The 13,622-nt window shown below is 40.3% G+C and overlaps 1 protein-coding gene across 1 annotated transcript in view; it reads left to right on the top strand.

The window, feature by feature from the left end:
* Window positions 1-12,460, top strand: part of YAE1 (YAE1 maturation factor of ABCE1) — a 48,499-nt gene extending 36,039 nt beyond the window's left edge. Inside the window, exon 3 of the mRNA XM_012496689.2 lies at window positions 9,998-12,460. Coding sequence (XP_012352143.1) covers window positions 9,998-10,370 — 373 coding nt within the window. The 3' untranslated portion in view covers window positions 10,371-12,460. The remainder of the gene's footprint in view (window positions 1-9,997) is intronic.
* Window positions 12,461-13,622: the final 1,162 nt, after the last annotated feature.

Genomic DNA, 13,622 nt, shown 5'->3' with positions numbered 1-13,622 from the left:
AATAAATAAATCCTCACTCTGCCACTTGCTAGGCTTCTCAGAGCCTCAGTTTCTTCATTCGTAAATGGGGTGATAATAGTAGTTTCTACTTTGAAGTGTTTTTTGGTTTTGTTTTTTTGGTTTTTTTTTTTTTTTTTTAAATGGAGTCTCGCTCTGTTGCCCAGGCTGGAATGCAGTGGCACAGTCTCGGCTCACTGCAACCTCCGCCTCCCGAGTTCAAGAAATTCTCCTGCCTCAGCCTCTTGAGTAGCTGGGACTATAGGCATGCGCCACCACGCCCAGCTAATTTTTGTATTTTTAGGAGACATGTGGTTTCACCATGTTGGCCAGGCTGCTCTCGAACTCCTGACCTCAGGTGATCCACCCACCTCGGCCTCCCAAAGTGCTGGGATTACAGGCGTCAGCCAGCGTGCCCGGCCTGAAGTGTTGTTTTAAAGATTAAATGAGATAATTTACATGATGATATTTGCATAGTATTCAACAAATATTGGCCATTATTATTGTTTTTAGGTATTCTCCCATGTGGTCCTTAAACATTGATAGTCCCCTTTTTATTTCATTTCCTTGGAAGTGAAAAGATTGTAAAGGAAGAGGCACAAATCCATGAACTGAAGTTTCTTGAGAGTAAGGACCGTATCTAATTTATTATTGTATTTCCATTACCTAGCATAGTGCTTAGCAGACAGTAAATATTTGTTAAGGAAATGGAAGAACCAGTAATATAAAACATAACTTTGATTATAAGTGTTATGGTTGAATTGTGTCCCCTCAAATTCCTATGTTGAAGTTCCTGCCTCCAGTACTTCAGAATGTGACCTTGTTTGGAAATAGGGTTATTGATATAATTAAGGTAAGGTCATGCTAGAATAGGATGGGCCCCTAATCTAATATGACTGGTGTTTTTATTTATTTTATTTATTTTGTATTTATTTATTTATTTATTTTTGGGATGGAGTCTTCCTCTGTCGCCCAGGCTGGAGTGCAGTGGCACTACCTCGGCTCACCACAACCTCCGCCGCACAGGTTCAAGCGATTCTCCTGCCTCAGCCTCCCGAGTAGCTGGGATTACAGGCATGTGCTGCCACACCTGGCTAATTTTGTGTTTTAGTAGAGACAGGGTTTCGCCATGTTGGTCAGGCTGGTCTCGAACTCCTGACCTCAGGTGATCCACCTGCCTCGGTCTCCCAAAGTGTTGGGATTACAGGTGTGAGCCACCACCCCTGGCCTGCTGTTTTTATTAAAAGGGGAAATTTGGGGACAAACATGCACACTAGAGAGAACGCCACGTGAAGATGGAGGCAGAAGGTAATGCATCTGCAAGCCAAGAAAGAGGGAAAGATTGTCAACAAAGCACAAGGAGCTAAGGGAGAGGCATGAAGCAAATTCTTTCTCACAGCCCTCAGAAGAAACAAACCCTGTCAACACCTTGATCTTGAACTTCTAGCCTCCAGAACTATGAGACAAACTATTTCTGTTGTTTAAGCGACCCAGTTTGTGATACTTTGTTATGGCAACCCTACCAAACTAAGACAAGTCAGTACTATCATCATCTTCATATGCTGTGATTTTGACTGGTTTAAATCTAGTCTGAAAGAGAAGATTTTGTCTGTATTATTTTATATAAGCAGGCATTATTCAAACCAAACAAAAGCAAGCATAAAGCGAGAATGCTCTTTGGTTAGGCACAATTCTAAAAAGTTATCTAAGTAAGCTTTTTGGGGACCAGCATCATATTACTAAGTTCTGTGCCAGGAACATGCTTAATTCCTGACATAAATGCTAAATTGGTAGATACAGCAAGCAGACTGAGAACAACAACAGAACAGTTTTCATTGTTTAATTTTACTCGAGTCAAAATTCTGTAACCACCTTTAATACTATTACAAAAATATTGTAAAAGGTTTACAGGGCAGCTAACACAAGTAAACAAAGCTTCTGATTATGGCAGTATTTCCTTTTAATTCTTAAGAATAACAGACTATAAATGTGACAATAAACTACAAAGGGCCGGGCACAGTGGTTCACACCTGTAATCCCAGCACTTTGGGAGGCCGAGGTGGGTGGATCACCTGAGGTCAGGAGTTCGAGACCAGCTTGGCCAACATGGTGAAACCCCATCTCTACTAAAAATACAAAAATTAGCCGGGCATGGTGGCGGGCGCCTGTAGTCCAGCTGCTCGGGAGGCTGAGGCAGGAGAATCACTTGAACTCAGGAGGCAGAGGTTGCAGTGAGCTGAGATGGAGCCACTGCACTCCAGCCTGGATGACAGAGCCAGACTCCATCTCAAAAAAAAAAAAAAAACTATAAAGAACAGTCTAACTTTTTGACTTAATCCTTTTGTTGCATTGAACCGCATTTGAATTAAGCAGATGCTTGGGTAGAGCATTATATAGATTTGACATTGATATGAAATTAGAAAAGTTAAAGTATTTTCATGAATATTCTAACTTCAAGGGGCATAATGCCGAAGAGTGCCCAGCAAGTGGTTATCTATAGAAGACAGTCAATAGGTACTGAATGAATGAATGAAAAAAATGAATGGATTAAGAGAGCAGATTACTTTAGAAAAAACTGTGTTACCTAGGAGTAATTAACAGGAATTTTTGTGGAGTAATAATTGTCCTGGAATCAGGTTTGTTATTTCCATCCTTTTTAGGGAAAACTAGAGGACTCAAAGAGACAGCCAGTCAGAAAGAACATAAGAAACTTAAGAGAACATCTGGTTAGAGATGCATTATTAAATTCAGCACTAATTCTATAGAATCTATCATTGAAAAATCATCAAACTGTTAATGCTGGAAAGGTAGAATATTCCAGCCCAGTGCAGCCGATAGACTGCTGAAACAAACACAGTGACACAGTGTGGCTTCCTTAATATCTAAGAGACCTGCAGAGCTAGTTAGACAATAAGTTTCTGAGATTTAAAACAAGTCTTACCATGAATAGAAACTCATAATGAAATGATGGATTTCCGTGTTGTAGAACTCTTTAGCATCAGAAAAAGATTCAAAGTTTCTGAGAAGATTCACTTTGCAAATATTTTAGCACAATTACTCATTATATTAGCATTCTTGTCTATCATAGAAAAACATGTGTTATTTAAAACCCAGAATGACTATAGCTGCTTCATCCTTCTAAGGTGGAGTGGCTGAATTCTATCAATGGGAAAATTCCTCTCTACGTTGTTTCTTTCCATTTGCAGAGGCAGGTAGAAGAAGAAGAAAACAGAGATTGAAATTTCAAAGTTTGGTTTTTTGTTTGCTTGTTTGTTTTGAGACAGAGTCTCACTCTGTCATCCAGGCTGGAGTGCAGTGGCGCAATCTCAGTTCACTGCAGCCTCTGCCTCCCACGTTCAAGCAATTCTCGTGCCTCAGTCTCCCAGGTAGCTGGGATTACAGGCGTGCGCCACCACACCTGGCTAATTTTTTTTATTTTTAATAGACATGAGGTTTCACAATGTTGGTCAAGCTGGTCTCAAACTCCTGGCCTCAAATAATCTGCCCACCTTGGCCTTCCAAAGTGCTGGGATTACAGGCGTTTAGCCACTGTGCCGGGTCTAAATTTCTGCCAATAATTCTGTGCCCCAGAAAAGTAAGACCCAAAGTAGATGGCCTCTAATTTAGCAGAGCATGTGATGAGTTTGTTTGTTTGTTTGTTTGTTTTTGAGACGGAGTCTCGCTCTGTCACCCAGGCTGGAGTGCAGTGGCGTGATCTCGGCTCCGCCTCCAGGGTTCACGCCATTCTCCTGCGTCAGCCTCCCGAGTAGCTGGGACTACAGGCGCCCACCACCACGCCGGGCTAATTTTTTGAATTTTTTAGTAGAGACGGAGTTTCACCGTGTTAGCCAGGATGGTCTCAATCTCCTGACCTCGTGATCCGACTGCCTCGGCCTCCCAAAGTTCTGGGATTACCGGCATGAGCCACCGCGCCCGGCTCATGTGATGAGTTTTGATATGCAAAAGTAAACCAGAGTCCCTAAGTAGGTGGAAAACTAAATTAATTAGAAAAATAAGCTGTGAGAATTGTGATGAAGTGCTTTTTCCTGAAGATATTAGCCTGGAGAATGAAACCAGAGATTGACGACCATGGAAGATGACCAGTAAAAAATTCCAGTAGATGGAATTGCTGAGGATGTCAAAAACAAGAATGTTTAATGATTCATTTTAAGATGTTTCACCAGAGTAATATAAAATCTATTCCCTAAGTCTGAATCTTCAATAAAATTTAACACACACAAAGTTTAGTGTGTATTATGGGAGTGGATTTTTTTTAAATAAATTGAGATAAAGAAGTCATGTTCCACAGCTGGATCTGCACAATGTTCAAGAGTTCAGTATCAGGAAGTTGGATTTGGAGAAAGTCATTCTGAGGAAATTCAAAGAAATATCAAAAGGATATTAGATCTTCTGCCAACTGTGAGATGAGGGTTAACTCAGTTTTTGATATGTTCAAGGGCAGAATCTATCAATTAAGATGACTTTGGTTGCAAGTAACAGAAAACCTTAATTCAACTTGACTTAAATAATAAGAGAGTTTAATATCTTCATAACAGGAAGTATGGAAGAAGGGCAGGAAATATGGAGGAAGGGTTGATTGACGTCAAGGACACAGATTCTTTCAATATGTTCCTCTGACATTTCCAGCTGAGAGCAAAATGTCTACAGCTGTGCCTGTCAACACATCCACATAGAACATCCAGAGGAAGGAAAGAGGCCATTTATTAACATCTCCTTTTGAAAAATGTGGAAAACTTTTCAAGAAGCAACTCAACAGAGTTTCTTACACATCTAATTGGCCAGAGCTATATCACATGCCTGCCATTAAACCATTCTTTTGGCAAGAGGGATTGCTCCTATTCTGAAACACCTTAATTGTCTTAGACCAATCAGGATTTACTTCTTAGTGTCACCTTTACCTGAGTCACAAGGGGGATAAGTCGATACCTAACAAAATCAGGGTTTTAGGTATGTAGTGTGACCTCCACTGATATTTGAGTCTCAAGGAAAACAATACATTGCAGGATGATTGTGTTAATATATATGTGAAATATTGTGTATTTATCTTAGAGGAATTTTGGAAAGCATTTATGTAAACTACTTGGATTGGACAACTTGAAATAATATTAAGGCTAGTTTTATTAGTAGTTATATAGTCATAAATAATGGTTTCAGTGGTTTTTTCAACAGAAAACTTCTTTTATTTATATGAAAATAAGAGAAACAGAGCCTCAAAGTTGATTTTTCCCTAGTATAAAGGAGTTAGAACACATTTAAAATGTGTTCAGTTTAAGATATCACATTTTATGAAAACTGACAAAACTAGAATGTGTCACAGAAATCATATACTATGAGGATTAGAAAAATAAGCTGGAAATGTTTAACTTGGGAAAAAAGTGTTTGGAAGAATATAAGAGAATCTTCATTTGTTTGAAGAGTTGGTGTGTGGAATAGAATATAGACTTATTCTGAGTAGCTCCAAAGGTTAGAAGAAGGACAAATGTCTGGAAATTACAGTGAGATATTCTTCAGTTCAAAATAACATAGACCTATCTAAAATAATTAAAGCTGCCCCTGAGTTTTCTCATAAAATATTGATTTCCCCATTGGAAATTTCCAAGAAGACCCTATATGGCCATCTAGCAGCAATGTTGTTGAGAGATTCTTGCTTTGGGTGGGAAACCAGACCAGGTCAAAGTGACTTTGTAAGCATGGTCTGCAACCTACTATGAGGTAGGTTGTGGTTAACCTATGAGCTGTGATGGTTAATTTTATGTGTCATCTTGACTGAGCCAAAAAGTGCCCAAACAGTTGGTTGATTATTATTCTGGGTGTGTCTGTGAGGTTGGTGCTGGATGAGATTAACATTTGAATCAGAAGACTGAATAAAGCAAGTTGTCCTATCTACTATGGGTAGCCCTTGTCCAAACAGTTGAAGGCCTGAATAGAACAGAAGACTGACCCTCCCTCAAGTAAGAGGGAACTCCTGTCTGACTGCTTTGAACTGGGACATTAATCTTTCCTCTTCTAGTCTTGAATAGAAACATTGGCTGTTTTTGGGTCTTGAGCCAGCTGTTTTTCAGACTGGAACTTACGCCATCGGCTCTCCTGGTTCTCAGGCTCTCAGGCTCAGACAAACTACACATTGGCTCTCCTGGGTCTCCAGCTCATTACCTGCAGATCTCGGGACTTCTCAGCCTCAATTATTGCATGAGCCAATCTTTTTTCCTCTCTCTCTCTATTGGTTCTGTTTCTCTGCAGAACCCTATGACATGGGCTGAGAACTTCTTCCAAAGCAAGTTCTTTCTTCAGTTCTTATAGATAAACTGAGTATGTTCTCTAGATTATTGTTTTTACTTCCTGCGGGGCTTTGAGAATGACCAGAATTACGGCTCTACTTCAATTTTTATTATTTCATTCATCATCACAGAATTCTTTTTACCAGAAAATTGAAACAGGTAAGCTACAGGGTCTTTTGCCCTACCCCCAAGAATCATGGTAAACAATTTTTTTTTTAGAAATTCTCTCAAGAAAACCACTTCGAAAGTCTCCTACAACTTTAAAATCTCATTATTACATTTACTTATTGCTTCCAATTGTTTTTCTTCCTTTGGGACTTCTAGCTGTATTTTTTGTGCTCAAAAAAAATAAAAAAGCTTAAGCACAAAGAGTCAGAAGTAGAATAGAAGGAACAGAGTTACAGATTGTATTTTTAAACAACAATAAAATGGTTATTTTTAAATAACCATTTCAAAAATACAGAGACATTTTGGATTTTGACTTCAAGTTTCATTTAATAAAATTTAGCAAATAAAAGAATGCTAGTGTATTAAACACCTACGTGTAGTTAAATTTTTAGTTTAACATTGAGAAACCTCATGTACATTCAAAAGGAACAGACAATTCTAATCTCATTCTCTTTGACAGTGATTAGTTTGTGGCTCATAGCAAGAACAAAGGCGAAAATGAAACTATTATTCTGTGCTGTATAAATCTACTCCACCCTGATGACTTCTGCTGAGCATGGAGGTGGAACCGGGTGAATGGTGGTACACAGATAACATTCCAGTTGCTATATTTGTGCACACACTCAAGGGTGTGCCCACAATTTTCTATCTAGGTTTAAAGGCAAATTAGAAGATTCCAGACTTAATACCAAAAAAGCACTAAAAAAAATCAAAATCCAAGATAGAATTATGCAGTACTTATGAGATGCCATACGGAATGAACTATTGAATAAGTTAAAATCCAAATTTCATCAAATTGTATAACTGCAGAATATAATCATTTTGTAAACTGTATTGAGCTTTAAAAATACATACTTTCTTGTTTCAGGGTGATTTGCATAGAGTTGCCTACTGTCATTATTTTAAGTTTGAGTCTTTCAGGAGAAAAATAAAATTTTTATTCCTTTCTAAAATGTTGGTATTTATACCAGTGCAAATTGACTCTAGTGGTTTGCTTTCTATCAACAATTACGTGACATACCCAAGTTCTTCTCAGCCTCATACTCTATGAAAATGTCAAGTATTCGCTACATCATGGGCTATACTGTCTTCAGTCCTTCTCTGTTATCTTCTACATCTCCAAATTATGAGGTTTACTTAATGTCATAATTTTTCCCTTCTTTGGGATTGTCAGGATCCTCTCCTTTGTTCACTGCGGTGGATAGAATAATGTCTGTTGCCTTCCTCAATGTTGTCTATGTCCTACTCCCTGGAACCTGAGACTATGTTAGATTATATAGGAAAGGAATGAATGTTGGAAATGGAATTAAGGTTGATAATCAGCTGACTTTAAAATAGGAAGTTATCCTGGATTATCCTATAATCACAAGAATCCTTAAAAGTGGAAGAGGGAATTGGAGAACCAGAGAAGTGGCAGCATGGGAAGGGCTTGTATTGGCCTAGTATTGCTGGATTTGAAAGTGAAGGAAGGAGGCCATGAGCCAAGGAAATCAGGCAGCCTCTAGGCTACACCCTGCTGACACTGATCTGAGCCCAGTAAGATCCATGTTGGACTTTTTAATTCAATAAAGAACTCTAAGATAATACCCTTTTTGTTGTTTTAAGCCATTAAGTTTGTAGTAATTGATCACAGCAGCAATAGAAAACTAATATATTTGGTTTTTGTTGTTATTGTTTGTTTGTTTTTTAAGATGTAGTCTTGCTCTGTTGCCCAGGCTGGAGTGCAATGGCACAATCTTGGCTCACTGCCACCTCTGCCTCCCGGGTTCAAGCAATTCTCCTGCCTCAGCATTCTCAGTAGCTGGGACTACAGACGCGTGCCACCATGCCTGGCTAATTTTCGTATTTTTAGTAGAGACAGAGTTTTACCATGTTCACCAGGCTGGTCCCAAACTCTTGACCTCATGTGATCCACCTGTCTTGGCCTCCCAAAGTGTTGGGATTACAGGAGTGAGCCAGGGCGCCTGGCCCTAATATATTTGTTTTGTTTTTGGCCTTTCCTCTACACTGATTCCTCTTCTACTGAAATCCTTAATAGCCTTCAGGCCAAATCCAAGGATCATAGAACATGTTCACCCTCCCTTGACTCCTTTATTTCTGTCAAAAAAATTAATTAAGGAAACTACTGAATAACCCTGAAATCAACAAAGGTGCCATTGTTATAAAGGTACATAGGTATGCAACTTTTAAAAATTGACCTAGAAACAAGGACATAAGTGAAATGCCATTTGCCTATAGTTCTAAAGCCTTTCAATAATTTATTTAATGCCTATAAAATATTCAGCACAGCACCCTAGGGAAGTTAAAAATTGGGACAATACATATGGCAAAGTTCTTGGGAATACACAAAAGGCACCTGTGTTGATCAAGTGACTGCTGACAAGAGAAGACATAGGGATTGAGAGAGACAGGAAGTGAAGAGCAGATGGAGCAGGAGTTAGAGGAAGTTTAAGGGATGATTTTTGGGAAAGAAGAAAAAGAAAAGGATAGAAAACGAAGAGAGGAAGAGAATGTGGCAAAGATAAGATCTCTCAGGAGATCTGGTCTCTTGACCATAATAAGCACCCAACAAGTATTTACAGAATGACTGATTTGAGGGACTCTGATTTCTTCCAAGAGGAAAGACAGGAAATAAGCTAATTCTATTCGACATACGTTTTAGACATGATTACAGTCTAAACAAAATTTTACATTTTCTAGAATTTCATTCTATATTACAGAAGTTTATTAATTCTGTACGAATTCTCAGTAACTACCGATAAGGGTTTCCAATGCTTTCCCTCAGAAAGCATTCAGATTTGGAGTGTAAACAAATGCTTTTAATTACTCTTTGACTCATTACATAAAAGACTTTGGGCTTGTAACTGAAGAAGTTATATAATTAAAACAACCAATACTCATTCTGAGTATTACTTGATTGTCAGAAATACTGAGTCAGGGTTCATTTTATACCAAAGTCAAGCCTGCCATGAGCTTAATGATTAAGTCAGATTTAAAAATCCTTCCCATCACTGCAGAACATATAGACAATTTCAGTCCAACATGTCAGAAATCTCACTTTCAGAAAAGTTGTCACCTTTTCTTTGCACTCCAGCCCTCCAGCCCCTTTAATGTGCTATCCAAGAAAGCAGTGAAGGAGAATCACAGGATAATTGTGCTGTAGACGGGGAGAATAACCAGGCCAGAGATCAGGAGGACTGGAGGCCCCCAGGGGAAGAGCTGTAGGAAAAGGGAGACCCCATAGATAATATGATGAAATATTTGGAAAGCATTAGGAACATCTGGATAGAAAATTAGATAAGTCAAACAATAAGGCAGATACCAAAGCCAAACAAAAATCTTTAAAAGGAAATGCAGTCATACTTCTCTATTAAGCTGTGCAGTGAATCATATTTACATCACCATCAGGTGGGAACACTGGTTATTATTTTATCAGAAAATAATGATGTTATCCAATTGGGATAATGGGGAAAGTTGTGGGGACAGTGATAACAGAGCCAAATCTCTGTCTATCCAATTGTCTATCGAAACAGGAAATCAACGGATTGGAGCCTACTGGGCTTGAGAGCCCCGCTGAGGAGTCCGGAGGAGGTTGAGACGCAACTACGGCCATGTCCCCTCCCGGTCCCCGGCCACATGGCGAGCAGGGCGACGCTGAAGCAGCCCACGGAGCTCGAGGCGACGCTGCTGAGCCTGGTTCCCCAAAGCGGCCGCGCCACTCCCCGCTTCCCCGCCCGGCTCCGGGCCCCATGCCCTGGGACGCAGAGCCACCGCCGCCGCTTCAGACGCAGACCCCACCGCGACCCTGCAGCAGCCTGCCCCGCCTGGCCGCCAGAGGCACCTTCCAACTCCGAAGCACATTTTTCAACACATAATAGAATAATTATCAGAGGTGGACACATTTAGAAGTTGTTCTTAATCAGAGGGCAGCTTGTGCTTAGGGAAGCCAGCTTCAGTCCTCAGCACTCAGCACCCAGTGCTCCAGGTTTCTCCCGGGTGAAGATGAACCAGCCCCACTTTGGCCCTCCGGCAAGTTGGAACAATATGTACACATCTCTTAAACTATGAAGAGAAGATTTGGGAGGAGTATGAGCAAATCCTCAATACCAAACTAGCAGAGCAATACGAGTCGTTTGTGAAATTCACACATGATCAGATTATGCGACCATGTGGGACAAGCCCAACAAACTATGTGTCTTGAAGCTTTTTGTTGCAGATCTTGGTACCAGGTTTGACCTGAAGGCATGGTTGCTATACATTTTTTGCAACTGTTTGATATCACATTTCAGCTCCAACTTTGCATCCTGAGAACATCCAACGTTTCTGCAGGTCCATTTTATACGACTTGAAAGACCTTAAAGCTTTCTGGTTGCCACAAGTATATCTTTCTTTTCTGTTCATCCAGTAAATAGTCATACCCTACTGTGACAGATTTTTCCAAACAAAAATACCTGGAGCAGCAGTGTAGCAAAATATGCCTTCAGTGGCACTCAACAAACGGAGTTTCCCCAAGCACAGTTCTGTAAGAAGTGTGTATGAGAGTGTGTATGTGTCTGTACATGTACTTTAGATTATGGTTTGTATTGTGCAAATTTTTTTGATCTGGGGATTCTGGCTGTGGATTTGATGCAGAAAATTATGGTTAAAAACTTATGGTCTACAGAAGATCCTTAACGCTTTGTGACTGTATACATTGTAACAGTGGATTGTTTTATGTGTAGGTATTATTGTTAAATATGGGGACTGTTTCCAGGCACAAAATAGGAATCATAAATTAGGATGCAGGCTGGGTAAGGTGGCTCATGCCTGTAATCCCAGCACTTTGGGAGGAGGCCGAGCTGGACGGATCGCTTGAGGAGAGTTCGTGACCAGCCTGGCCTACGTGGAGAAACCCTGTCCCTACTAAAAATACAAAAATTAGCTAGACATGGTGGCGAGTGCCTGTAATCCCAGCTTCTCGAGAGGCTGAGGCAGGAGATCACTTGAACCAGGGAGGCAGAGGTTGCATTGAGCCCAGATTGTGCCACTGCACTCCACCCTGGGTGACAGAGTAAGATTCCATCTCAAAAAAAAAAAAAAGTGAGGATGGCCATTGGCTGTGGTTGTGACAATACAGTGAAAGTCTGTTGTCTTAGATATACAAATACATAGGAGAAATTAGAACAAACTGGAGACCGGCCTTTGACACATGGACTCTGCCTAGCTGTGTTAGAAAAATATTTAACTCCAAGCCTTAAAATTCCCAAATGGAGTTGGCGCTTACCTCATTCACACAATCAAAGAGTTCACTGGGTCCTGAACCTCTAAAGGGAAAAGGTCTCCCCTGGAGCAGGAGCATCAGGGTGTGCTCGGGGGCATAACAGAGGTGAGTGCTGGGCTGAGGCAGGCTCCCCTGGCACTGCTAGTTGCAGGAGCACTTTACCTTTGTATCAGTTATTAAAAACAAAATTTGAATCCTTTGGTCAGGTTCCCCCAAATTATTTCGAGGTAGCCATGTTTAAGTGCTTGAGCTTTTGTGTTGGCAACCCCCTGCCCAAGGTTGCTAATAGGGTATTCTGCCCCTCAGCTGAGGCACAGAAAGTAGCCTCTTTTGTGCGGACTTGGGAGTTAAGTATACATTTATTTTTTTTACCATGATTTGTTCAGGACCACATTTTACAAGATACCTTGTTTCCTTTATTATTGTTTCTGGAAAGTCCTATTCATATTATTTTATTTGAATATAGAATATAGTTTTTTTTTTTTTAATGAGGGATTATTTTTGAAAATTCTGAGCTTAATTCAAATTCATGCCAATACCTTCCCAAATAAGGTAATAGTCAAAGACAGATGTTCTGATCAAATGGCTTAGAGATAGTCCTGGAAAATTCACATTCAAAGATTCCTTATTAATGAATGTCTTTAACTTAAATCTACCCAATAATTGCAACATGGTTCTTTGTACATTTTCATTATATGGTGTTAACAAGCTTCACTGCAAACAAATAAATTACTTATTTGTTTACTTTGTCTTCTTAAAAAAACAGAAAGTCAACATATGATGTCTAAAATTGATAAAATAGGCTGGGCGCCACGGTGCATGCCTGCAGTCCCAGCGCTGTGGGAGGCCGAGGCAGGTGGATTGCTTGAACCCAGGAGTTTGAGACCAGCCTGGGCAACATGGCTAAACTTTGTCTCTACAAAAAGTACAAAAAATTAGCCAGATGTGGTAGTGTGTGCCCGTAGCTCCAGGTACTTGGAAGGCTAGGATGGGAGGACTGCTTGAGTCCGGGAGGTGGAGGTTGCAGTGAGCCAAGACCGCACCACTGCACTCCATCCTGGGCAATGGAGTGAGACCGTCTCAAAAATAAAATAAAACTGGTAAAATAAGAAATGACCATGTAAGCCTATTATTGAGAAGGATGAAGAAAAATACTAGAAGAAACAGATACAAAAGGTAAAAATACTTGCCTTGGAGAGAGGGATTTTTCAATAGTATTTGATTTTTTAATTTATGTATATCAATTTGATAATGATAATTATTTATTACAATAGGCTGAACAATGAATACCCTCACCTAAAGATGTTTATGTCCTAAGGCCCAGGGCCTGTGAATATATTACTTTAAAGGCAAAAGGATTTGGCACATGTGATTAAGTTACAGATTTTGAGATGGGGAAATTCTCTTGGACCATTTGGTAAACCCAGTGTAATCACAAGAGACCTTCTATGAGGGAGGCAAGACAGTCAGAGTTGGAAAGGAGATATGATGATGGAAGCAGAAGATGGAGTGATGAGACTGCTGGCTTTGGATATGGAAGAGGGCCACAAGTCGAGGACTGAGCAGCCTCTAGAAGCTGGAAGAAGCAAAGAATAGTATTCTCCCCTAGAGCAGTGGTCCCCAACCTTTTTGGCATCAGGAGCTGGTTTTGTGGAAGAAAATTTTTCCATGGACGGGTGGCTAGCGGGGATAGTTTTGGGATGAAACTGTTCCACCTTAGATCATCAGGCATTAGTTAGATTCTCACAAGGAGTACACAACTTAGATCCCTCGCATGCCCAGTTCACAATAGGGTTTTGCTCCTATGAGAATCTAATGCCACTGCTAAACTGATGGAAGGTGGAGCTCTGGTGGTAATAATGCTGGCTAGCCCGCCGCTCACTTCCTGCTGTACCACC

The sequence above is a fragment of the Nomascus leucogenys genome, chromosome 17, assembly GCF_006542625.1.
Source record: "Nomascus leucogenys isolate Asia chromosome 17, Asia_NLE_v1, whole genome shotgun sequence".
In the NCBI taxonomy this organism is placed as follows: Eukaryota; Metazoa; Chordata; class Mammalia; order Primates; family Hylobatidae; genus Nomascus; species Nomascus leucogenys.
This window is presented reverse-complemented; position numbering and strand designations above follow the sequence as displayed.